A 27,148-nucleotide genomic window follows, 5' to 3' on the forward strand; every position below is an offset into this window, starting at 1 on the left:
TTTTCCGGGTGTCCTTATCTGGCGACGAGACGTGGGAAGAAGATGTATAGGCATATTTCAGTAAGATGTTGATTCATGTTGTTATCTTGACCTTTGTATCATCGTCTTTATTCATTTCTATCTCTGCCTTTTTTGTATGTATGCTAAAAGAAGAATTTAGGGCTAGTATCACGAGCCGTTTGGGGTCATCGCAGGACACATCAGACTTCCAAGTCGCTAGTTGTTACTTATAAAGGACAGACAATTTAACAATTTTAACAACAACAAGACAATTTTTCAGACAGACAATTTAACTTATTTCAAGCAAGCGTCGAGCTTTCATTATCCCATCTTTCCGTAAAGCCGGTTAGGAAGGGCTTAATTCCCTACTTCCCGTTACTATACAGATGCTCCAGCAGGTGTCGCGGCGGACGCTCAGCAGTAGCGCGCGCAGGCAGGTGGAGAACAAGGTCCCACAGAACCAAAAGATATTCCAGGTAAAAAATTACTGTTACGCAGTCTGTAAGGCTCAAGTCCCGTTTACACACTTAAAGGTTACTTTTTTATGCTCAAAACAAAGTAATCCAATTTGATGTTTGTGTATTGTGAATCAATGTCTACCGAGATATTTGGGTGTTGGTTACCTTACTGTCATAAGAGTTCTGCTCTTGTGCTCTGGTTTCCACCTCACCACCCATCCTTTGTCTGCATACGAAGCCGGAAACCCTTATAGCTTCACAGATAAGTATATCTGACATCAGATCCTGAGATTGGATTTTGCATGCTGTGTGTAAAACACTCGAGAGCAAATTTCCATGGTATGATGTTTGTGTTTAACTCATGTCTAAACCTTTGAATTAATACACAAATCAATGGAGTAAATCAGGGGATACTAATGTCAATATCTCAGCAGTTGCTTTGCAATAACTGATTGTGCCAACTGCCTCGTTGCATTGCAAACAATTAGAACATCCGTAACGTGTAATCCGTAAAGATCAGAGAGGGTATAGGCTACTGGTTATCCTTTGCTGGTCACATGACTTTATTGTCAGTTATCTTTTATACAACAATATTGTATATATATATATATATATATTATATATCTATCCTGACCAGGAGGACAATGGGATACCAGTTCACTTGAAAGGAGGCGTCAGTGATGCACTCCTGTACAGAACAACCATGGCCCTCACTATTCTGGGTGAGTACCGGTGGACTCAATCAATGTTCTCTTGGTGCAGGCTAGTTGCAAAAAGTGTATCTTTTTGTTTCTTCATAAGGTTGATAAGGTTTCTCATCTGTAAGATATTAAATACCATTAAGGCTATTCATTTGGAAAGATGTTTTCAGTTCTGGTCTTCGGGTCTCCCCAGGGCAGCACATTGTTGTTCTATAGCTCAGCACTAACACCTGATTCCACTGATTATGGGATTTGACGATTGGATGAATCAGGCGTATTGGTGCTTGGATGGAATGAAAATCAGTTGAAAAGATGTGCACTGGACATAGCCTAATGTTTTTCATTCTGTTGCAGGAACTGGATATGTTGTGTATGAACTGATCAAAGCAGCTTTCCCCAAGAAGAAGGATTAACTGTACTCAAACATCCTGTTTTTTGTAAAAAAAAAAAAAAAAAAGTTGTTGGTCAATCAGGGATCAGATTTTTCCTGTCCATAATAGTTTTTGTTTCATATTCATGGAATTAATATGTATTTCTTGTACTCTGCTGAACTGAGGTTCATTAAAGACGCCTCTCATTACCAACTGTTGTTTGTGGTGTGATACTTTCTGTTCTACAAAGCCATTAAAAAGAAGAGCTCAGTCTCTTATAGAGTGAGAATGAGCTCATATCATGTATTAATCCTTTGCTGACTTTCAACAGCATTATTCTCAAAAGGTTCAGATGTTGCATGATTTTCCATTGATGCCTGTACCTGTGTTCCATTTACTACTTGTTACCCAAACACATGTACATGTTCCTCATCACCTCTTTAATGAAATACACAATCACCAGTATGCATCTGCAGTATTCATCTAGTCTAGATTTTCATACTAAACTGTAGAACCAATTCTTGTCATAAACTTGATAGAGGAAAATGTGTAGTAGACTGGAGGTCGTTGACAATCACATCGGGGTTGGGACGATGAATACATAAGAAAGGGAGTGTACAGTATTACAATGCTGTCTCCTTTACTCCTTTTAAGAAGTAGACCATTTCCATGTACTTCAAGGCTACATCTCCCTGATCTTACACTATGTGAGCCTACTCCTGATAAGCAAAATGATGTCAGTTTTATCAGCAGAAATTATACTCGAGAAATGTTCGGCAGATATTGTACGTTTATTTTCGTTAGTGGATACATTGACAACAGGCTGAGAGAATTGATTTAGCCTTGAAATAGGCTCCTCGTTTGCAAGCGCATTTCGCCTCTTGAGTCACTAGAGGGCTATGTCCTCAAGGAAATGGATTGGGTCTCAGACATCGTTGGGAGATTTAATTACGTCATGAGAAAAAATCGTATCAGATGGTTGACACAGAGTACATGTTCTCTCCATTCTATTTCCTTAGTCTTTTTTTCCTTTATAGCACTACTTTATTGATCTCTTTATTATTTTACATGAACTGTAATCACGTTCTATGACCAAGGGAGACGCTCCATAAGCCCCTTCTTGTCTTGTTTCTTGTCTTCTTTGCACCTACTCTCTATGATGTATTAGGATTATTGTGTGTCTGAATTATGTTTTTACTGTGAGCTGAATAAAAGAAGAACAATAAAGAACTTGAATAATTTGGACAACGTTCAATAAAATATATATATATATATATGATAAGCCTGGCTTTGTCTTACCACAATAATTATTTGACTGATCAATACTATGTTCTCAAACAACAAACATGTTTATTAGGCTTCTGTCTGGGCCTCAATTGAGCTCTAGGCCTACTATCCGTTCAGTGGAGACTGATTCACTGAGATATTTTTGTCACTGAGATAGCAGGCAGGCTGATCGAAAACATCACTGTTTCCTAATGCCTGGCCTGCATAATTATGATTGGACTGTGTTAAGAATGTTAATAACATTGGGTGGATGGAATCTAAAGACCCATAAATACTTTAATAACATAACAATAACTTTATAAATATGTATGTACTGACATAAAGGCCATTAAATTAAGAGGACGTGGTTGCTGACTCTTAAACTCGATTCCAGAATAAAAGCTATTGGGCAGTTGAATTTTTCCATCATTCCATGGTGGAAAAAGGCTAAATGGTTGCCAGTAACACATCTCCAGTTTCAAAACGCAGATGCTATCCCTTTAATATGTAGACGACTTGTGACTAAAACACACAGAAGACCGTCATTCCAAAGGAATGCAGAAAAATATGCAAAGGTTTCCAAAAGTATATCCCCACACTTTGAGAGGTTACATATATCAATCCGTGGCAGGGTTCCACGCTTGCTGAATGTCGTAAGAGCTTACGATAGTAAAGGGAGAGTTGGGAACAGCCCCCTATTAAGTAGCAGATTGTGAGTAGATTCTTCCCACTTGGAAAGAGGCTTCTTATCTGGGACCTCCACAAGGGAGCTCTGAGCTTTCGTCTGCACGAACTATAGTTCTCCTCCCGTGAAACGTATCCATCATTACGCAGACGGGGTATCTCCAAATAGGCTTTACTGTTTTTATTTCCTGAAATCAAACGAAAGAAAACACAACATCACATCCACAGGTGAGTACTGGATTTACTTATTGATAGCAGGATTTTCTGAATTTGTGCTGCTTTTGTGATCTGATCAGGAGACTGTAAAAAGACTATCCAGGAGATAATTGTGCTAAGAGCAATTTGTTGCTCATTTGTACATTGTTCATTATTAGAATTAATATTTTCAAAATGATTTGAAAATATATATGTGTGTGGAATTAATTACAGCCATATCATATACAGACAGGAGCCATATCATCAATACTGTGCATTTTGCGCTCATGGCACATGATAATGAGATGTTAGAATAATCTCTCGGTGTCACAGCACGTTAGAAAGAAAATTCGTGCATTTAGAATTGGATGTTTAGCGGATTAATATGCTATATGATTAGGGGCCGGTTTCAGAGACAAGGCTTAAGCCTAGTCCTGGACTAAATCACACTTTCAATGTAAAATCTCCATTGAAGATGTTTTTTAGTCTAGGATTAGGCTTAAGCCTTGTCTGTGAAACCGGCCCATGATGTATTATATCATCCAATAATTGCTTTTCATATTCTAAATAACAGACTATTTACCGTCAATTGGTTTTGGAATTGATCACTCCACCAGTAGCAAAAGTACATTCAAACAAATATCAGTCCATTCCTTGGCGCACCTGTATTATTATGGCGTCTTGTCGTGAATTTTGCGAAATTCTCTGAATTGCATGAATAATGTATTCATATGGATGGATAATATAGTTTGTGGCTATTAAAATCAAATTTCAGCAAGTTAGGCAGTCCTATCAAGTCCCATTTCACAATGTTTAGGGCAGTGGTTGACTGAATGAGGTGACTGAATCGGGGTTTTCTACGGTTAAGTTTGTGAATTTACTGCAGGAGGCGCGCTAATCCCATAGAAATGTGAAAGGAACAACTCTTTCCCCAATTTCCCCAATATCGGCTAGTCATTTGTAGAAAATAGGTTTGAGGCTGTCTGTAGTGGTTTATGAGGACTTAGGGTGGGCATATTTTAGATGTTCATGTTCTTGGATTTTGCCTTACAATGGACATGTCCTTAGGCTTTATGTAATTAAACGACCTCAAAAGGTCAAAAGGATGACCATTGATGGTCAAATGTAGACTGGAATGCTGGAGAGTCGCTGAGACCAGTGCGTAATTGCTTGTTCCTTTTGTAGCTTCATTCATGTTCTGCTGAGCCAGAGGGAATAAAAATGAAGATAAGGCTGTCTCTGGCAGCGGCTGCCTTCCTCGCAGTGCTGCTCTCCTCCGTCGAGGCCGAAGGTAAAGTTCCCCCCGCTCTCCTCTCCACTCTCATCCTTTTTCACTTCCCCCTCTGAACTCCTCTCTCTCCCGCGCGCCCTGGTATCGCTCAGGTATCTCTTGGTACAGTTACAATACACGTTTTTAACGAATAAATTATTTCAGAATGAAAATGTGTCTGTTATTATCTAATTGTGTTTACTTGTTGTTTCCCATTGACCGTCTTATTTGTTCCAAGTTGCACTAACTCTAAGATATTCCTCGATCTAAAGCCTAATTGTTTCTCCAATTTAAAGTGTACTGTCGAGTTAGAGAATAGGCTCTAAAATGTTGTTTGAAACCCAACATAGAGTTTGGCCCCAAAAGAGAAGTGTGGAAGCCTCACCGACGCCACTCCCTTCCAAATTATAGTTTTATTGCAATCTCTTTTAAACCAGGAGGGGGCGCTTGCTCAATAATGTTATGGTTGACATTACTCAGTTATCGGTGAGTAAACCTTCACCGCCATCCATAGCTACTTGTTGAATTGGCCTATACATTTAATTGAACCTTACTCATAGTATAACATAGAACAAAAACCACAAAACCTAAATTTAATGGACAGGGTAGGTATGTCATATAAATCATTCTGTAGTATTTATCAACCTGTTTTAATTGATGTAATCCAATACTGGAAATGCTGTCTTATAAATCATTTCTTGCACCATCAGATCGCTCTTGAGAGCCTTAGGCTATCACTATTTAAATCACACTGTGGCATATGGATGTACATGATAAGGCGCTAAGCTCTTTCATTGTTCAACCACTGTTCAACAGTGGTAACAAGTCTCAGACATGTGGTTATAACTGAGACAGAAATAATTTTGAAATCTATGGAAAATGTATGTATGTTTCTCCAAAAGGGGCAGGAGGTCAAGTAATTTTCTGATTGGACGGAAAGATAAAAACCAGCTTCTCTCTATTAAGAGAAGTCTCTCTTTTTTTGGAGGCTGTCCATACCAGGGCCTTGATGGACGGAACTAGAGGTCACAAACAGAGGTCATAGCCACAAACCCTCAAGGGGAATGACAAAATGGAATGTTCATGTTGAATGGTGTGACATGTTGAGACCTGAGGCGTATTCAGTGAGGTGAAATGTTCACAGTGTTGCAGATAGAAATGTCAACATAGAGCTGACCTGATTCCCAATTCTACATTTTGACTGACACTCGGTCCTGTTCTTCACAAGACATTTCTATATCTGATCCGTTTTGTAACGTTGCACCAAAAATGTGTGTCTTAACAACTCAACTTTCATGGATCCCATTATTCATGTTGGCACATCACCACATCGAAACGTTTGTTATGAATAGCCCTTAAACATGGAGACAGAAGTTGGTGTGTTGTACATGTGTGTGCGTGTGTGTGTGTGTGTGTGTGTGTGTGTGTGTGTGTGTGAGTGTGTGTGTGTGTGTGTGTGTGTGTGTGTGTGTGTTAAAAAGCCTCTATGTGATGAATATATGGGTATTATGGTCATGATGGGCCCATTTGGAAACAGAAGGAGCAGCCATGGGCCTTGTAAAGGCACAATCTGCCAGGTTGGTGGTTCTCATTTATGATATGCTGTATTGGTTAAGCTTTGCTCAGGACATTTGCTGTGCAACTTTGCATTCAGTTTGTCCTGAGTCATGGCTTTTCAATAATATTTTAGAATGATATTCTTGATTTGCCCCACATTCATCTTGATTTGCAGGCTTCCCCATATGTAGAAAGCCCACCTCTAACATATTACAGATTATACTTTCATACAGTACTGTATATACTGATCATACATACACTACATTTGAGCATGTATAAGAGACATATAGGGTATCATGAGAAAACAGCATGAACACACAGAAGCCCTTCTCCAATAGAAGAATATCATTTTAAAATATTTTAAAATATTCTCTGGTACGTCTTGTACATGGAACCTCTTTGTCCTGTTCCACAAGTTGTTACAAACAACTTTTCATGTACATGTGCATGATCCTCAGATAGTTCATTCAGTGTGAACGGTCACCATACTGTTTTATTTTATGTTGTAATTTATTTATTTTTACATTTTATTTGTTGGTTCTCACTACAAGTCTGTGAAAACACTTTGAGAAAAGATGTACACAAATGTCTACAACGACTTTGTGTATTCTTTTAAGAGGTTTGCAATGGATGGAACTGGATGACAGTTGTAGACATATGTCAAAAACAATCAATGTACCAATGCCTGATATTACTATCTGGCTCAAATCTTGACTCCATTGTAAAATCAATGCCACAGGTTTTATAAGAAAAGTGTTTGTTGTTAGTCAATTCAACATCATTTTTAGGCATGCGTTGGGTTGACTTCATGGACAGCATGCAAGATGTTAGTTAACCTTTGGAAACATTTTAAATTAGATCAGTTCAGTGTCCTTTCCCTCACTATATGTGCTTGAGTTGTTGACTGACAGCTCAAACGGATGTCATTTTTCACCAAAATGGCTACTTGTGTCTATGATCTCAATTGTTATTTTGCCCGTGTCACCTATTTCCTGTTTGCCCCAACAATGAACGGTACAACTTCAACCTTGAAGTGTTGATCGTTGGGAAATGCTTATATATGTGCATCAATCTGCCTTTTTATGATCAATACACTTGTGCTGCAAATGCTGGAATTAACATTGCTATCACTTCTCTTCACAGTTGAACCAGTCTCAGACTTGAGATTTAAGATTTTAAATGAGAACACAGTGCAAATGACATGGAAGCTGCCATTTACTAGGATAGAGGGCTTCAGAATACATGTGACATCAGAAACAGGTGGGTGGTCTTTATTTCTTTAAGTTCTCTTAAGCATTCTCTTAAGCGTAAAGCGCTTTGAGTTGCATTTCATGTACGAAAGGCGCTATATAAATAAAGCTTTACTTACTTACTTACTTACTTACTTACTTACTTACTTACTTACTTAAGCCTGAACTGCAACATTACAAGTGTAGTTTAAATTTACACTAAACAAATACTGCCACTGATAAGAGAACCCACTTACAATGATTTAAGTTCTGCAATCAAATACTACTTTTGCATATAAAAACCAATAGAAAAGACAATGTTTTTATTTGATCATGAACTGTGGCATGATAGGAATATAGTAGATCACAGATCAAAATGTTATTCTCAAGACTAATGTATCTTTCATTCCTTATAGATGAACCTAGAAGAGAGTTAACCCTCCCTACCTCAGCTACTAAGACATCCATCACAAACTTGACCCCAGATGTGGACTATTTAGTAACAATCACCTCATATATTGGATCAGAGGAAAGTTTGCCCATCTCAGGACAGCTCACAAGTGAGTCACATACTTTACAACTCATTTGGTCTACTAGTAAATGAATAAGGTTATATAGAGAGAAAGATAGAGGCCCCCCAATGTACTGTAATGTGAACTGCTCGGCGTGGAAGCCTGTTTGGCACGAGTGCTTGAGTCTGATTCTACAAACCTAAGCAGCCCAGTCCTCAGAGATTACTGTGAAAACTGGTGGAACTAATTACATCAGTACATTATTATGCTGTAATTTGGGAGCGTGTTTTGCCTGTTCATTGTAACCACTAGAGGATCTTATCTTTTAAGGGAGTCCTCCGTTGAGATACATGTTGATTTAAAAAGGTGACTCATCATGTTTAAATTCCAGAACATGTTTAGTCTATTTTCTACGCTGCTAAAAGATGATTCATTCATGATCTCATTGCTTGTGTTTCAGTCCAATCAAGTGGCACAAATGGAGGTCCCAGGAAACCACAGGTCACAGATTCAGTCAGTAAGTCCATTTCCTCCTTGCGTTTTTCTGAAACTAAACAGTTAAAAGAGTTTTCCAGTGTTTTTTTTATTATTATTATTTCCCCTCCTAACTGCATCTGGGCTCTTTCCATTGGTATGTGGTCACCAGTGGAGGGAGTTTCCACATTCAATGCCCCATTGTATAGCTGAATCAGTTTCTGACAAAAAAATATTGGTCATTAAGTTGGTTTGCTGCCTGTTATAGAGTCAGTCTGTCAATCATGCCAAAGTGAGGGAGTTTGCACATGTTTAGTGTGGAGTTCTGGAGTGTGGAGATAACAGCTGTTTCAAGGCCTCGTGCTGGTCCTCCTGAACACAGCCTATCCCTGAAACGCTGAGAGAAGTGGAAACCATTACAGATCAGGCTTTACAGGAGCACTGTGGCCTCCCTCAGATGATGCAGACTGCTGCTTGGGCGAACCTCACAGGTTTCCCCCTATAATCCCCCATAATGTTGATGTTTGTCTGTTGATACCAGGAGTGAATACACACATACATGCGTTTGCCAATAATAATAATAATAATAATTAATTTAATTTATATAGCGCTTTTCCAGGGCTCAAAGACGCTGACAATATAGGACACACATGGGGAGACACAAAAAACAACAAGCAGCAACAACAAGTCTGCAATAAGAAATATACATTTATTCTCCATAGTTCCTGTGTAGAATACTATACTAGTGTAGTTTCCCCTCATACAGTACGTTAATGTTATGCATTTTGCAAAGGGGGAAAATGCTGAAGCACAGATTGCCTCTAGTGGCTACTTTCACTGTTCACTTATATACATTTGCCCAACAGCATAGTTGAAGTTGTTTTCTTTGGTCAATGATAAGGCTTTTGGGATTTGTAAGGATACGGAAACATGCTTCTCTCCAGAATTGTGTCTTCAGGTCAAATCATTTGCCTCTCCCATTTTTCTAGTGTATTCTCTTTTCATAACTTGTCCATCTCCCCTCTATCATTTCCTCCCTCCCTTGCAGAATGCTCCTTCAACGCCATCGCCGATTTGGTCTTTTTGGTGGACGGCTCATGGAGTGTTGGAAGGGATAATTTTAAATACATCCGCAGCTTCATCTCCGCCATGGCTGGCGCCTTTGAGATTGGGGAAGACAAGACTAGGGTGGGTGTGGTGCAGTACAGTGGTGATACCAGGACAGAGTTCAACCTGAACCAACACCTTAAACGTGGCGAGCTCCTCAAAGCCATCAACACCCTGCCTTACAAGGGTGGCAATACCATGACAGGTACACCCATTTATCTTGTGAAAGATGCAACAAATGAAGGTGATGATGTCATAGATGTCTTATACCTATATTATATATGTTATAGGTGATGCCATGGACCATCTGCTGAAAAACACTTTTACTGAGGCAGCTGGAGCCAGGAAAGGCTTCCCCAAAGTGGCCATGGTCATCACAGATGGCAAATCTCAAGATCCTGTGGAGGACTTTGCCAAAAAGCTCAGGAACATGGGAGTGGAAATCTTCGTCCTAGGTATGTGGCTCCAGGCCACTTTTCCATCATTTACTCGTAGTCTGTTACTAGGATTCATTCTATCAATATTCACATGACAAAGCAAAGGATCATGAAACCCACCAGTCAAGTATTACATGTGTTTCACACATACTATGTTGTCATATTTTGCAACTAAAGGCAAACAATAGTAAAAACCGGACCTTGCTGGATATCCTTTAAAAGTGGAAAAAAGGGTAAACCCTGTTTCATTTAATATAGATCACTTGTTTTTATCCAGTATTAACAGCTTCCAAATTTGAGAATATATGCCCTAGTTAATTCCTACACTCACAATAATTTTCATATGCCTCTATGGTCTTTACAAGGGCTGTTTGGGATTTATTGGTGTTGACTCTTAACTATGAATGAGTAAACCTCCTGAATTTGGCAGGAGTTCAGATTTACAATGATTGTATGGAACATTTCCCTGTTTTTATAAGAGACTGTTTACATTTTACGGAACTTTTTGTTCTCTGTCCAATTCAGGGATCAAAGGGGCAGATGAGGACGAGCTGAAACAAATGTCTTCCACCCCCTACAGAACGCACGTCTATAACGTTGCCAATTTTGACCTGATCAAGAGCGTACAGAAAGAACTTATTAACCATGTGTGTGCAGGTGTTGAAGATCAGCTCAATTCACTGGTCAGTGGAGAAGAAGGTAAGATATGCTGTTAAGCATCTGAAGCCTTCGAAATGCTTTTGAGCGTGAACATCTTCATTCATAAGCGTGAATGTTTGAAAACCATGTAGGCTGATCAAGCTGGTGAGAAAATCATTGTTCCCTACCAAATGTCCCCGATTTATTTACGCAGTCGTTGAACCAGCCTCAAACCTTCAAGTCACGGAGATGGCCTCCAAGTCTATGAGGGTCACGTGGGACGCTTCTTTCGGAGATGTGTCGGGGTACAAGATTCAGCTGATCCCCATGATGGCTGGTAGCAAGCGCCAGGAGCTGTATTTAGGCCCCAGTCAGACCTCAGCGACGGTTAAGGACCTGTCCCCAGACACAGAGTACCAGATCAGCCTGTTCGCCCTCAAGGGCCTGACTCCCAGTGAGCCAATCACAGCCATGGAGAAGACTCAGCCGCTCAGGGTGTCCCTGGGTAAGTACAGTACATATTCATATACAATACAGTACATATTCATATACAGTACATATTCAGGACACTAAGTCATAAAGCAGTCACCCTAAGTGTATCATTTTGCAATTACATGACAGCTGTTTTTGTGTCCTCTTGTAGAATGTTCTCTTGGACTGGATGTGCAAGCTGATGTTGTCCTTCTGGTCGACGGCTCGTACAGTATAGGATTAGCCAATTTCGCCAAAGTGAGAGCTTTCATAGAGGTGTTGGTGAACTCCTTTGACATCGGACCGAAAAAGGTGCAGATCAGCTTGGTTCAGTACAGCAGAGACCCCCACACTGAGTTCTACTTGAATACTCATCATGACCTGAGTGCTGTGGTCAAGGCTGTGCGAGCATTCCCCTACCGCGGAGGCTCCACCAACACCGGCAGGGCCATGACCTATGTGAGGGAGAAGATCTTCACAACCAGCAGAGGGGCGCGTCCCAACGTACCTCGTGTCAACATCCTCATCACTGATGGGAAATCCTCCGATGCCTTCAAGGACCCAGCCTCCAAGCTGAGGAGCACTGATGTGGAGATCTTCGCTGTAGGTGTGAAGGACGCGGTTCGCTCTGAGCTGGAGGCCATCGCTAACACCCCATTGGAAACCCATGTGTACACCGTGGAGGACTTTGATGCCTTCGAGAGGATCTCCAAAGAGCTCACCCAGTCAATCTGCCTGAGGATCGAGCAGGAGCTCCTCAACATCAAGAAGAGAAGTGAGTACCTTCTAGATCTCTATAGATATTGCGGTTATAGTTGTAGTTAAATATAATAGTCATTTTACTTAGACAAAGTGAACTCAAGCTGATTTTTGGAGTGTCTTATTTAGCCAAAGAAATCTAGTGGACATTTGTTTTCTGTGTGAATGTTATCCTGACACACAGGCCTATATTCTGCTCTTACCTAAATTAAACGTTATTATTATTTGATAATGTAGACGTCAGAGTACTGTATGTGCCAGTTAGTGCCAGCAGTTTGTGAATTACAGTATATCATTGATCTTATCCTTGTTATTCATAGCTATTTGATTTACAGTGGGAGTGGTATACACTATAAGTAACAGAGAAGAATGTAAAGCTAACGTCTGACAAAGTATTATGCACAGTATTATTCCACATTATGAACTGGTATGTTTGAACTTACTTTCCCCAACTATAAATATCAGTTCAATATCATATTCAAGTTCTTTATTTGTTATTTATCAATATTGATGAAATAATCAGGCTATGAAATCCTAAAGGATTAGTATTTTGATTGATTGAATGATTGCATAATGGGTGACCTTATCACTGTTACTCCTCTTGTATGGTGATAACAGACTAATAACTAATCATTTTGATAAGAAATGACTAATTCTGTGGTTCCAACTCAGAGAATACAACTCAGAAAAAATAAAAGAAAATCCTACCAGTGTATACTGTATACCACATGCTTGCAATTACATCTGTATCACAATACCCTTTCCAGAGTTGTCATCTTATGTTTAGCTTCTTTTTTTTGTAACAAATGTGTTATACATTTCTTGCTCTCTCTGGGGCAGAAAGAGGCCTTGCATGTGGAAATGTAATGCCAAATATTAGTCACTCTGCATTGCATGGCCGAATGGTATTCAGCTCTGCCAGTGTATTGTGAAACCCACTGAAGGTTTAATTACCGATTGTATAATCCTTATATAATAATAATGTCATCATATAAATCTTTTCAAAATGATTTTTCAGTCATGGAATTGAGAAAATGCTCCAATGTTATGGAGTGTGTGACCTAATGTAAAAACATCCTCTATCTCCTCCAGGCTTACTCCCACCAAAGTCACTGACGTTCTCTGAGGTGACATCCAGGAGCTTCAGAGCCACGTGGGGTTCAGATTCCCCGGATGTCCAGTCCTTCCTGCTCCAGTTCAGACCAGCTGCAGACACCAATGGGGACTTTGTGTCCATGTCGGTGCCTGGGGACACACTTACAAGCCTGCTGCCCCACCTCACGCCTGTCACCCAGTATGAAGTCAACGTCTTCGCTCAGTATGACAAAGGGGACAGCTACCCTCTCTCAGGGTTCGAGACCACGTTAGAGGGTTAATATCATTAGTAGTTTCTTTCGTTTTTCTTTCGTTTTAATCATTTAATTCATTTCATTTCATTTGAATAGGTTTTGGTTCTAGTAGCATCTACAGTAACTCAACCATGTTTCGTTGTAGAGAAAGGATCGGTGCGTAACCTGAGGGTCTCTGAGGAGACAACAGAGAGCTTCCGGGTTTCATGGGCGGCGGCACCAGGAGCGGTGGTTCGGTACCGGCTGACCTACGTACCTGTCAGGGGCGACAGTGCAAAACTGGAGACGGCCACCAGTGGCAGTGAGACTACCACTGAGCTGCAGCAGCTACTCCCCTTGACCACCTACCGGGTGACTGTGACACCAGAGTACCAGTCCGGCCCTGGAGGAGAGATGCAGATCGACGGCACCACCAAAGAAGGTGATTACGGCTCTGCTAAGCCTCTAGGGTGTGAACATGCCTGCCTATTGTACCCCTGCACCCCTCCCGTGTTTGTTTCAACTGGTTAATGTTCTACTGAGCTAATATTCCACGCAATAAACCATGTCATTATAATTTGGATGGAAGTCAAAAGTAGACATCACAAGGGGTTGGGCTCTGAGGGGGGATTTTCCGATGCATACCAGACAGGAGGCTGTTAGGTTTGTGTGTGTGTGTGTGTGTGTGTGTGTGTGTGTGTGTGTGTGTGTGTGAGAGAGGGTATAGGTGGTCAAACATTGCTCAGTAATATTCTGCAGTTAACAGCTAAAGCAATGGGAGGATGATGGAAATAAATAAAAGTTATTCCTTTTCACCAAGGCAACCACATTCTTCTTAGTGATTATCTGTGCTCGGAGCAGTTAGTGTCCGTGGACGTTCCAGCTCCTTTAGATGAAGCAGCTGGTTTTTTCCAGAGTAGTTAAAAGGCTTGAACACATCCCAGCTTGTGCCTCTTTGGCATGGATCACCCAGCTGCCTCCTCTTGTGTTTTTCCCCAATCTGGTTTGCGATCTTGCTCTTATTGAAATATTTAGTATGTCCCTGTCTGCAATTATATCAGTTTGAGACTTAATCTCACTTGTGGACAATTTTCCAAATTGTTCTGTATAATGAGGTACCATATTCAAACAGACGACTGAATATATCAGCTATTTCACCTACCTGTATACTGTAACCAACTCTAACCCACCCAACTCTTCCAGTTCGGGGGTCTCCTCGTAACCTGCAGGTCTTCGATGAGACAGTGTCCACCATGAAACTGTCATGGGAGGCAGCGCCTGGCCGTGTAGTGCAGTACCGTGTGACGTTCCAGCCGGCCGCTGGCGGAGAGAAGAAGGAGGTATCAGTTAAGGGAGAGAACACTGCCACTCTACTAAAGAACCTGCAGGCTGGCACCGAGTATGAGCTGTCTGTCAGCGCACGCTACTCCTCTGGGATGGGCGACCCCCTAGAAGGACAAGGCACCACACTGGAGGGTGAGCACTCTTTTCATGGGTCCTCTGGTTTGAAAATGTATTTATTGAGGCCTACAATTCAGCTCCCTGGTGCTATTAACTGCATTAAGTGCAACAAAACTCTTAACTTCATAACCAAATCAATGAATGGTGGCTTCATACAAACATGGGATTGATTTGTTGAAGAGCATAACTATGTTACCCGTCTTTCAATACTCAGAGTGACTTCTGAGGTTGAACCCTTCAAACTGACAGGCATAATAAACAATGGAGAGCAGCCATCTGGTTCTCCTACAGCTGATCTCAGCAGTCAACGCTAACCCTCTGGAGGGCAGAGATCATGTTTAGTGATTGTGTTTTGGCTAGAGGTCAAGCTGTTTGCCCTGGGGTGCGCCACAATAACACAGCTACCGTTTCACCTAATGAAATGAACCAAGAGGCTAATCGGTCAGTCAGGTCAAAGCTTGTTTCCGTGGTGCTTTTACCAGGAGGCCCTGCAATGTTTTGGTCAAGCAACTCTATTATACACAGTCCCTGAGGTAGAAATGAGAACCCAGCATGACTGGGCATGGAGAGGTCAGGAATGTAGTCTGGTTAAGTAGAGAGGAAGTAGAGGTAGGTGGAATATTAAGTAAATTATCTCTCTGCCTGGACCTTGTGAGGACTTGCCAGGAATTTGATAGTCCTGTCCATAATCTGTGTTCTACATTATAGAACATCTAAAGCAGCTACTCTATTGGTCTGTTTGTATTACCGAATCACACATACAGTAGACAGGAACAAAAGAGGAGTCTTCTAGTGAGAACATCATAGCCTTACAGTATGTTTTTTCTTCTATTGACTCCTTCTCTTTTGCACACTTTGAGAAAACTCCCTAAAACCTTGACATTAGCCAGCTTTCCCCAGTCTTGGGACAATAATGCATATTTGACTGGCCCTTGACTTGCGCTGGTGGCGTGACCGCGTCCTGGGCCCTGGTCCCACAGTGTGTCTCTCGCGACCCGTCATGGCGACTTGGGAAAGGCTTGTGCTGCCTCTCTCCTGAGGGATGTGGAGATGGAGAGTGTGTCATAGCGCATCGCGCACATTCTGGCTTCACTCACGCCGCCAAGTTGACACACACTGAACACGTTGTACTCAACCACTAGGGAAGAACCCAGCTGGGACTCTATCACTAGGGAGAAACCCACCGAAAATGGTGGAATAACTGCATACGTGAGGAGTTGGAATGTCTCTTAATCTATGAATGGAATGTGAAGTGTGAAAATCCCCCTGACTAGGCCTGTCAGGCCCTATGCCTATGCCTTGTCCTGCTCAAACCTACTGCCTATGGTGGTGGCCTTTCCTTATAGGAAATAATGAAAGTGATGGTTAGACTATGGTTCGGTGGCTGAGTCCTACGAGGGCTCCCCCCCTCGCCTATCATTTTTCAGTGCATAAAAGCTTCAAAATGCTGCTGACCCTAGGGATTTCAATAACCCAAACATACAGTGGGCACATGTGGACATCATTTCACCATCTACTTTCCCTTCACTTGACCTTGAGTTCTTTTGGCCTAATTATAACATTGATTACAAACAGAAGGCAGATTTTTCTTTTTCACAATCTGCACGTTCCTTTCATTGAATTATGGGTCCAGAGAACATGAAAACAAGGTCCAACTTTAAACATAAAGCTTGTTCTGCAGTCCTGAATGTTATTTTGGCTAAATTGTAACATTGCTGGATACAAATACATGGTAGATTTCTCCGTTGGATAGAGTTTCATATTGAATGTTGGACATTGTTAAACACTCCAAATTATTTCAAGGCTATTTAAATGTTGTTTGGGAGGCAACAAGGGGCAAATAATAACAACAGAACAATAGAATGTATATTGTGCTATGTGGCTGAAGTTAATACTTATTGACTGCTTATTACTATAGCTGTTATACAGCCATCAAATTCACCTATTGTTGTTTTCTTCTAAAGTATTATGAATTATACATGCACTGGCAGTGTAATTACATGAATCAGATGAAACATTAATACTAGAAAGAGAGAGAGAGAGAGAGAGAGAGAGAGACAGAGAGGGAGGGAGGGAGGGAGGGAGAGAGAGACAGAGAGGGAGGGAGGGAGGGAGGGAGGGAGGGAGAGAGAGAGAGAGAGAGAGAGAGAGAGAGAGAGAGAGAGAGAGAGAGAGAGAGAGAGAGAGAGAGAGAGAGAAGAGCAGGGCTGTGTCAAAGACCTGGGGAAGGGTGTTGAATTTACTGTGGTTTTGTTCAGTTTTGCCTCATGATGGGCTGTGGAAAAATTGTCTGGAGTGGGTTTCAGGCAGGGGCTGCTGAGTGCCAAATTCCATATGAGAGCAGTCTGTGGGCTGTTATTTACGAAAGTCTCCAGACTCTCCCCCCCAGCTTTGAAAATGAGAGCTCCTCCACGGCAAAAAAAATATGAAGTGGAGAGGTCCCAGCTAATGGCGGTTGCAGGCAGCAGTGTCTCTGTGGTGGAGACTGGGAGCCTGCCCATGTGGCCCGAGCACATGTGCAGTAAAATTAAGGAAATGAGAATTTAGCCAGGACTGGAATGGTTGCTTCAGAGGAATATTATGTTTGATAGATTATTTTTGGCGTGGCAGTTGGAAAGACTTTTCCTAAAATCAGATGCAGCTTACTTGTTGATCTATAAAATTAAACACATGCTTAGAGTTAATCTCTCTCCCCTACAATTAACAAAAATGGCTATTCTACTTCTATACATATTATATACAGTACTTCCATGTGTTTATTTTTCAATATAAGATAATACATATGTTGATTTTATGGCACACCAGGCATTTGCCGTTAACTGGTAACTAATTGTGGTGTCATGCTAATTTTTGAAGTCAACATCTAGTTTTTTTTATTTATTGCAGGACTATTCCTAAAATACTATACCACTGTAAATGTAAGTGAGGTTTTTGAGGGTAGCATGAATATGACATCTTGCACCAGGGGAGTAATAGTGGCAGGGATCCAGTATAATCAGTGAATACTGCTGTAGAGTATCCATTACAATACCAATATATCCATTGGCCAGAATGGAGGTGTTGTAGCTTGGCCCATTGCTTTTCACCACCCTCTTCAGTATGCATTGTTCTGTATTTTTGGAATTGTTGACCAAGTGTGAAAAATAGAATTGCTACTGCCATTCACAAACCATCACTGAATCAGCCTATAGTCTGCTGGCTCTGTGCAGTAAACCCCCCACGGTGTCTCCTTGCAGCAACATGAGCCATATGCATGGACATTAGATATGGCCTTTATTTAATGTAACAAATCTACAGTGTATGTTATGGCAAGACTCCCTGGTCTGCTCTATCAGTTAGGACGGGGGTGAGGTCACGCAACATGACCATACACTCTCAGAGGCCAGGGCTGCCCCTTTCAGTGTTCTCCCTTCACATACTGTATGTGTAACAGATGTTTAGAGGTTCTTTATTGGGAGACTCCCATACATCAGGCCCATATGTCACCAGTCCAGATACTGAAAGAGGCATGTCTGTAATCCTAGATACCTATGCCTCTGAGATGAAGGACATCAGGGGTCAAAGGGATCTAGTACAGCAGGTATCTGGCTTTGTCGATGAATTTCTGACTGAGTCGCACTCTAGAGCTGGAGCTCACTGCCTCTGTGCAGATGTGTGTGTGTGTGTGTGTGTGTGTGTGTGTGTGTGTCTCTCAGCTCCTCTGTAGCCTTTATAGCTGTGACTAGCCGGTCAGCTATGCTGTCCTCTGGATGGAGCTTTAATAGTTTCCATTTTGAAATGATCAGCCAGCAGAAACCGACAAATGGCTGCTTAGCTGCTGCAAGGGTGTGGATTTTGGTTAAGTTATCCTGTATTTTGTACTTGATTTGTAAAGATATATAAAGTATACTATACAGGGCCGAGAAAAAGTATGTGAACCCCTACACAATTTTCACATTTTGAAACATTGAAGCCCGAAACTTAAATGCATTTATTTTAGATTTGTTTACGCTGATCTTCTCCACACATTAAAAGTGGAACAACTATTCTAGAAAATGTATAGAACCAGTAAACAATTAAATAATTATGTGACCCCTTGGAAATGGCAAACTGAAATAAATGTAAAACAATTTCAGGCTCAAATGCAAAAATAGAGAAAGCTTTTTCTTGGCACTGCTTTAATATTTTTTGGGTTTTCCAGATGTATATATATGAGTATGAGTATGTTTGCTCAGCCACTGACCATCAATAACCTCTAGCTTTCTTTCACACAAACTCTGTTTTCTCTTCATTGTTTCAGAGTTGGGCTCCCCTAAAGACCTTGTCACAAGCGATGTTACAGACACCAGCTTTGCAGCTTCGTGGACGGCTGCCCTTGGGAACGTGAAGATGTATAGGATCCGGTGGAAGTCTCTGTTCACTGAGGAGTCTGGAGAGAAGAATGTTCTTGGAGATGTAACTAACACCGTCCTGGAGGACCTGACACCAGAGACCCTTTACCAGGTGTCTGTCCAGGCCGCCTATGGACACGGAGACGGAGACCCTCTCACTGGACAGGAGACCACAGATGGTAAGACTATAACCCCATTAGCTCCCACTCTACTCCTTTGTAGCCAGGGACAGCTATCAGTGTTAAGAGGTTGAGACAATGGGATTAGAAGTCAGTCCATTTTACCCAGTGAAGGTGGATTTCCGTTGCATAAGGAAAGAATATGGACTTTTATTCAGAAGAATTGTAGATGTTTTCTGCAGTGGAAAACTGAGGTGGTGACAGTTTTGATGCAGTATGTGTGTTGAGATAACGTCACTCTTGTTGAGGGGAACGCTTTTAAAATGATGCATGTGTGCAGCATATGACATAATGTGTGCTGAATTCAGAATTTAGACACACTCTAAAAATGACCACATATATGACCTCCCATATACACACATGGGAAATCATATTGATGGAAACTTTCCCAAACAGGCCAGTTTTGTGACGGTTTGAATAGACACGTGTAGATATGGAAAGACACTTGGTTTATTGACTCTGGCAAGCCTGTCAAGCATATTTCGACCAGGAACAACCATGAGACATCTCAGGAGATCTCACCTCTTTCATATCCGTGCTTACCTTGTTACATTTGCACGGCAGAACCAATGGATCTCCGTGGTAACCATGGTAACGGGGTCACAGGTCACACTCAGGTCAATCAACACATTGAGGAGTTGGACGCCATGTTTTTTTCCGCCAATAAAAATCCTCCCAGTGAAGTGTAGTTGACCTGAAAAGTTTCCTGGGATCATTAACTTTTCGGATGGATTGCCCTGGATTCCTCTTGCATGCAGAAACGGTGGAATAATTCAACCATATTACCATAGTCTATGGAGGTTACATTTAGAACAGAGAATGAGAACGTTTTTCGAGAAGTCACCTTTTTCCCCCCAAATCATTTATATTGATCGTCTCAAAATGTGTGCTGTCCCCCTGACATACTTATTTAGGGGCGGCTGTGGCACAGGAGGTAGAGTCGCCGCCTAATGATCACAAGGTTGGCAGATCGGCGGTTCAAGCCCCGGCTGGCCACATGTCAAAGTGTCCTTGGGCAAGACACTGAACCCCAAAATTGCTCCCAGTGAGCGGGCCAGCGCCTTGCATGGCAGCTTGCCGCCATTGGTGTGTGAATGTGTGTGTGAATGGATGAATGAGAGGCCGTTGTAAAGCGCTTTGGAGCAGCAAAAAAGGCACTATATAAGTGCAGTCCATTTACCATTTATTTATGCTAGAGTAGATGTGCTATGAACTCTGACTATTTCCTCCTCTTCTCTCTCCTCAGTATCTGCTGCTGCTAAAATGCTGACTGTGTCTGACGAGACTGAGCGAAGCATGAAAGTCACATGGATGGCAGCTCCTGGCAAAGTGGTCAACTACCGGGTGACGTACACACACCCCGGAGGGAAAGAGCTGGTCATGAAGGTCCCCGCCACGGCCACCTCCACTGTCCTGAAGCGGCTGCAGCCCATGACCACCTATGACATCACGGTGCACCCCATCTACAAGCGTGGAGAAGGAAAAGCAAGGCAAGGAGTAGGAACGACACGTACGTTGGTCCATAACTCAACCCCATGAAAGACAGTATGTGCTGGTACAATGTGGGACGGGGGAGGTGTCCATTCAGCAGGGCACCTAAGACACTTGGTCATAGACACACACACACACTCACACACACACACGCACACACACACGCACAGACAGACTAACTCATGGCATGATCTATGACACTGAGCTTTAGAATTGTATTACGGACTAATACGAAACTGACTTGGAATGTGGACTGGGAATGTGGGTTGGCTGATTTCAATGAAAACCTTCAGTAATAGTATGACCTAGTTGTTGAAATCTTCTCTATGACTTTGTTCTGATATTTCTGCCCTGTTTTCCACATTTTAGTGTCACCCTACAAAGCCCCCAGAAACCTGCAGACCTCAGAGCCCGCTAAGACCAGTTTCCGGGTCACATGGGACCCAGCACCTGGGCAGGTGCGTGGCTACAAAGTCACCTTTCACCCCAGTGGCAATGATATTGACCTCGGAGAACTTCTTGTTGGTCCCTATGACAACACAGTGGTCTTAGAGGAACTCAGGTGAGAGATATTTTCAGAAAGATGTGAATAATTGGATATTGTTACACGTACTGTATAAACAGTTTCGTTATGTGAGGATATGCTATTTAATCTCAACTTTCCATCAGGGCTGGAACAAAATATTCCGTAGCAGTGTCTGGAATGTTTGATGGTGGGGAGAGTGTGCCACTGGCTGGAGAGGAGAAGACCACCCTCTCCGACGCACCCGAGCCTCCACCATTGGAACCTCTGGGTAAAACTTGACAGCACCATGACCTCCCTCCGCCACACACTGAGCTACACACACAGACAACCACATAGACAAAACCACAGACATACACTTTCCCAGCCATAGCCTATTTTTGTTCCCACAGCTCAATAGTCGAGCAGCAGAGGTTTCCCCAAGAGAAATATGACACAGATGAGCACAGAACAGTGAGTTATGTGCTGTCAAATGGAATCAAAATCATAAACATTTTGGAATTAAACACCAAAATACAAAGCCCTTGATTATAATGAGTATTACGATGACTTTTCGCTGTTTGGTTCGAATTAACTTTTCATATCTCATTCAGGGTGTGATTGGGTGTACTGGTAAATTCTAATATTATTTTGCATACGTAACAGTACGGTGAGAAGTGGATAACAACATGGCTAACATTTTTCAACCTTCTTTCTTCTTTCTTTTTTCTTTTTTTGATCCAACATGCCAACCCTAATTGTGCAGCCGCAAACAAATATCTTTCATCAATATTCTATTCCGTTATAAAGCATATTTTCAAACCTAAATGCTTTTTAACATGCAAAAGTTAATATCCAATTATTTCGATGCAAAAAAGGCTTGAAAAGGCTTAATAGGCTTAATATGTTTGCAATTAGGGATGTTTTATAACCCGGACAGTTCGCTGTGCCGAGCTGCCAGAGAGCCTCATGCCGCTAGAAACAGTTTATTTTCCTCATATAAGACCCCAGAGAGTTGCTGACCCTGGGCAGAAATTCCCACTGCAATAGGGAGCAGACCCAGTGACACACTCCACAAGCATGGGCTGGTTGTTTCACTCACAAGTTCCACTCACTCACACTCCACAAACAGACACAATGGACCAGGGGAGTGCTGGTGGAGGTAGAAATCAGAGGATATGGCATTCTTCATTCCATTCCATACATTACAATGACGTCCTATGACGTCCACCACCAGCCTCCACTGTCATGGACAATCACACTCCAACTATGGCAGCATTGGCCACTGGATGAGTGGTTTGGCACTAGTGTTTAATGGCAATGGCAGGAACCTTTCGTGCTCCTTAACATGATGGAATTCTTTTGGTTACTGTGTGTCATCTATAACACAAGTTTCCTTACAATTAGGAATAGTATCACTCTTTAGGCTATGAGACATGGCCAAACACCAAGTCAGCTTAGACAGCTGTTAAACTGCTAAGACAAATTATGCTCAGATGCATTGAATACAACAAAGTCATTGTATCATCTGTGTTGGATCAGACGCCTCTAAGTGTATGTCTGTCTCGGTTCATGACATCTGGTTTTGTTGATTAATGTCTCACAGATTTACATTGGGCTTATGAGTGCTTTGTTTACCAGCGTGATATAACTCAAACATAACGCTGCAATAATCAAATATATGTTTGGACAATCCCTAAAACATCGTCAAGCATCTGTTTTTCTATTTTGCAATAAAAAAAATGGGTAAATACATTTTCTTCTAACTTGTTTTCAATTGCAGACACAGTGGCAGATATCATAACTCAGTGTCCAAAAGAGTGCATCTGTGCCTTTTTTACTCTGCGGACGAGAAACCCCTTTCACCCCCACAGGTGTCTGGAGTAGCAAGTACGAAGCACAGCAGGAATGTGCAATAACTCTGGGAGAGAAGTCCCTCGTATATCACCTATCAGGAGGGTTTGTTGTTCAAGGGGACAAACTCAGTCACAGCCTCAGAAACGTCCTAAAGGCAGGAGGCCTGAAAAGCGTTTGGATATACAACAGGATTGACATGCAGGGAAAAAGAAGACAAAAAGATGACCTTCAGAGCAAAAATTGTTAATCCTACAGAAGAAAGATACCAACTTTTACAAAACGTGTAAAAAATGTTTGTTTTGTAAAATTGTAATGTAAAGTTTGTTATTGTATTATTGGAAATGCCTCTCTGCCCCATGCTCGTTCATTTCTGTGTATTTGGTTTGTGTAAACGTGTCTGTAATGTGTTCTTCTTCTCCTCACCCCTCTTCACACACATTCTCTTATCTATTATACTACACAGACTGTACCAACTGGACATATCCGAGGGATGTCCATTGTATCAGGCCTCTCTCTCACTGCCCTCTCTTCCATCCTCACAGAAGCCAAGTGTAAGACCAAGGCCAAGGCTGACATGATTTTGCTGGTCGATGGGTCATGGAGTATTGGCCGTCTGAACTTCAAAACCATCCGCGCCTTCATCTCTCGCATGGTTGGCGTCTTTGACATCGGCCCTGATAGAGTCATGATCGGTAATCTTTGTTTTGATCAGATTCCTTTGGTGATATGATGGCATACAGTAGGTTTGTCAAAAAGGTAATTTAAAGTAAATGATGGGATTTACTACAATGAATAGTAGCTGCTAAGTTGTTTTCACTGGGCATGATCTTATTGTTTTGGACCTCATCATGTGTTCTAACCAGGTCTGGCTCAGTACAGTGGAGACCCCAAGACTGAGTGGCACCTGAATGCTCACCCAACCCGGGACTCTCTGTTGAATGCTGTGGCCAACCTTCCTTACAAAGGGGGAAACACCATGACAGGTGAAGTATTATCATCATCCAATTAAGACATGGTCATCTTTTCCTTTTCCTGTCACAAACTTGAAAGTTGACAGTTGATCTTTCCACATGGCTCCTTGTAGGTATGGCCCTGAACTACATCCTTCAGAACAATTTCAGACCCAACGTGGGACTGCGACCCGACACTCGCAAAATTGGCATTCTCATCACTGACGGCAAGTCCCAGGATGAGATCATCACCAACTCTCAGGTGCTGAGGGACGAGAACATCGAGCTCTACGCCATTGGTGGGTGACTCTCCAAATGAAGACACAACACCTTGCATGTTTAATGTGATCATCACAAGTCCTGATTACAGACCGATGTTACAGTACAATGAATTGACTCTTGTTTTTACTGCTGTACTGATGTAAATTATTCATAATTTTGTCATTCCTCCACTGAAGTGAATGTTGTGTCGTGTTGCTTTTAGGTGTGAAGAATGCTGATGAGAATGAGTTGAGGTCCATCGCCTCTGACCCAGATGATATTCACATGTACAACGTGAATGACTTCTCCTTCCTGATGGACATCGTGGATGATCTCACTCACAACCTTTGTAACAGTGTGAAGGGCCCAGGTAATCCATCTTTCCCAATTATTCTTTCTTTCACTGCCTCCCGAATCAAGGAGAGACAAAATAATGAGACAGGATACTTCTGAATTGATAAAGTCAACAGATAAAATTCCTGGCAGGTAGTTCTTCTTCTTCATCCACTCACTGCTGAGTCAGTCAGGTTATTTGTATTCGGTACAAAATTCGGGATCTTTATAAGATGCCAAAAGAAACACAGACAGAATCGGATGGTGGGAAGGAAATGTTAAACAGTCATTTAATCCTTAACCCAGAACAATCTGTGCTGATCTTCCCCGTCCATATCACAGTCAGATTAGCAAATGTGGTAAAGTAAACTACCAAGAGCAGCATGATAAGAGCCAATGAGCAGACAGAATGCAAGCCAACACTTGGACGTGGATGTTGTCATAAAACTGTCACTACTTTACCTAACACACTTGATCATATTGGTTTCTTAATGTTGGAATCTTTTGCTTTGGACAGGCTTTGGTCTTTAAATCAAATTTAAGAGTAAACACAATAGTGATTTACTACCTAGCTAGGGAAACTATTTTGCTAAGGTGACAAAATGGTGATGTCTATACCAGGTCCACAGACCCCCTGTCCGCCAATGTGATTGGGACAGATTTGTGGTCAGAGGGTTCAGTGCATGAATAACTTGACATGTCAGCTCACATTCTCTATGCTCCTCATCCAGGAGGAGAACTGGAGCCACCCACTGACCTGGTGACCTCCGAGGTGACCCACCACTCGTTCCGTGCCACCTGGACGGCACCCGATGGCCCAGTGGAAAAGTACCGCATCGAGTACATGACCGTGGCTGGAGGCCCAACAGAAACGGTTAGCCCTATATTTACCTCTCTTCTTTCCTCTCTCCCGCTTCTACTACACTCATGCATTTGAAGATCTTCAGCTCTTACACCTGGTTTAGATATGAAGTGGAATTAGCTTTGTGGTTCATTTTCAGCTGAATTCTTTCTCAGACCTCGGTGACTCGTATTGCCGAGGTCATCAGGTCACTTTCGCAGTAGTCTTATTTTCTCTGTTTATCCAGGCGCTTTTAGTGAAACTGCCCTATTCGGTATCAAGTGGTCCACAGTGTAATGCTTGCATCCATCTTGAAGAATTGGGATAAAAATGTATTCCCCAGTACAACTTCAGACAGTTATGGATGGACTCTACGCAAGTTAACATTATCATATCTCCAAAATATATTTTGTGGTTAATAATGATTGATAATGATTTGCTCATCCTTGTGTAACAGACACTCGATCATATTGGATCCTAGATTCAACTCTGTGATAACCTGGTCACAATTATGTCATGCAGTTTTAACAGAACCGTTATCTAGCGCACAACATCACTTTAATGCACATAGGAAGAATTAAAATAGAGTATCAACAAATAAACAAATGCATTAGTTTAAAAGTAACATACAACTGTAGTAAACAAACTGAAGTTTAACTATATGATGGATATAATATGAACCATAATATGACCATTATGTTTAACGCTATGTGTGTCAAGGACACACAGGAGACTGGTGCCCATAGTCTACCGAGAAACTCAAACTGTCCTTACCATCCCAGCTTGTCCTTACCATCCCAGATTGTCCTTACCATCCCAGCTTGTCCTTACCATCCCAGCTTGTCCTTACCATCCCAGATTGTCCTTACCATCCCAACTTGTCCTTACCATCCCAACTTGTCCTTACCATCCCAACTTGTCCTTAACATCCCAACTTGTCCTTACCATCCCAGCTTGTCCTTACCATCCCAACTTGTCCTTACCATCCCAACTTGTCCTTACCATCCCAACTTGTCCTTAACATCCCAACTTGTCCTTAACATCCCAGCTTGTCCTTACCATCCCAGCTTGTCCTTACCATCCCAACTTGTCCTTACCATCCCAACTTGTCCTTACCATCCCAACTTGTCCTTACCATCCCAACTTGTCCTTAACATCCCAACTTGTCCTTACCATCCCAGATTGTCCTTACCATCCCAACTTGTCCTTAACATCCCAGCTTGTCCTTAACATCCCAACTTGTCCTTACCATCCCAGCTTGTCCTTACCATCCCAACAATAAGACATCAGACCTGTACTATCAGGCCTGTACTGTACTGTACTATACATTACAATAGCAAAGGAATTGACGAGGCGTGATTTCTTCAGGATGTCCTCCAGGCAAGCTCAGTCAACTGTAAATAGGTGTTCCTGGCTGAGAGAGGGGGGCACTGATCACCATTCAC

The 27,148-nt window shown here is 41.9% G+C and overlaps 2 protein-coding genes across 2 annotated transcripts in view; both read left to right on the forward strand.

Annotated features, from left to right (window-relative positions):
* The first annotated feature begins 1 nt into the window (after position 1).
* cox7a2b (cytochrome c oxidase subunit 7A2b) lies at positions 2-1,734 on the forward strand. Its single transcript, XM_080525609.1, has 4 exons — positions 2-60; positions 387-476; positions 1,096-1,180; positions 1,514-1,734. The coding sequence occupies exons 1-4, from the start codon at positions 43-45 to the stop codon at positions 1,570-1,572; spliced, it is 252 nt and encodes an 83-aa protein (XP_080381735.1). The 5' UTR covers positions 2-42; the 3' UTR covers positions 1,573-1,734.
* Positions 1,735-4,896: 3,162 nt separating this feature from the next.
* Positions 4,897-27,148, forward strand: part of col12a1b (collagen, type XII, alpha 1b) — a gene marked incomplete at its 5' end in the record, with an annotated part of 69,032 nt that continues 46,780 nt past the window's right edge. The window contains 21 exons of the mRNA XM_080525610.1: positions 4,897-4,966; positions 7,646-7,762; positions 8,148-8,291; positions 8,704-8,760; positions 9,766-10,029; positions 10,115-10,279; positions 10,787-10,960; positions 11,115-11,405; positions 11,544-12,146; positions 13,223-13,501; positions 13,625-13,900; positions 14,662-14,934; positions 19,199-19,468; positions 20,715-20,978; positions 21,329-21,521; positions 21,629-21,753; positions 23,861-24,010; positions 24,182-24,301; positions 24,403-24,567; positions 24,753-24,899; positions 25,594-25,736. Of these exons, the coding sequence (XP_080381736.1) occupies positions 4,897-4,966; positions 7,646-7,762; positions 8,148-8,291; positions 8,704-8,760; positions 9,766-10,029; positions 10,115-10,279; positions 10,787-10,960; positions 11,115-11,405; positions 11,544-12,146; positions 13,223-13,501; positions 13,625-13,900; positions 14,662-14,934; positions 19,199-19,468; positions 20,715-20,978; positions 21,329-21,521; positions 21,629-21,753; positions 23,861-24,010; positions 24,182-24,301; positions 24,403-24,567; positions 24,753-24,899; positions 25,594-25,736 (4,290 nt within the window). The remainder of the gene's footprint in view (positions 4,967-7,645; positions 7,763-8,147; positions 8,292-8,703; positions 8,761-9,765; positions 10,030-10,114; positions 10,280-10,786; positions 10,961-11,114; positions 11,406-11,543; positions 12,147-13,222; positions 13,502-13,624; positions 13,901-14,661; positions 14,935-19,198; positions 19,469-20,714; positions 20,979-21,328; positions 21,522-21,628; positions 21,754-23,860; positions 24,011-24,181; positions 24,302-24,402; positions 24,568-24,752; positions 24,900-25,593; positions 25,737-27,148) is intronic.

This window comes from Nansenia antarctica, assembly GCF_963989245.1.
Source record: "Nansenia antarctica genome assembly, chromosome: 3".
Lineage (NCBI taxonomy): Eukaryota > Metazoa > Chordata > Actinopteri > Argentiniformes > Microstomatidae > Nansenia > Nansenia antarctica.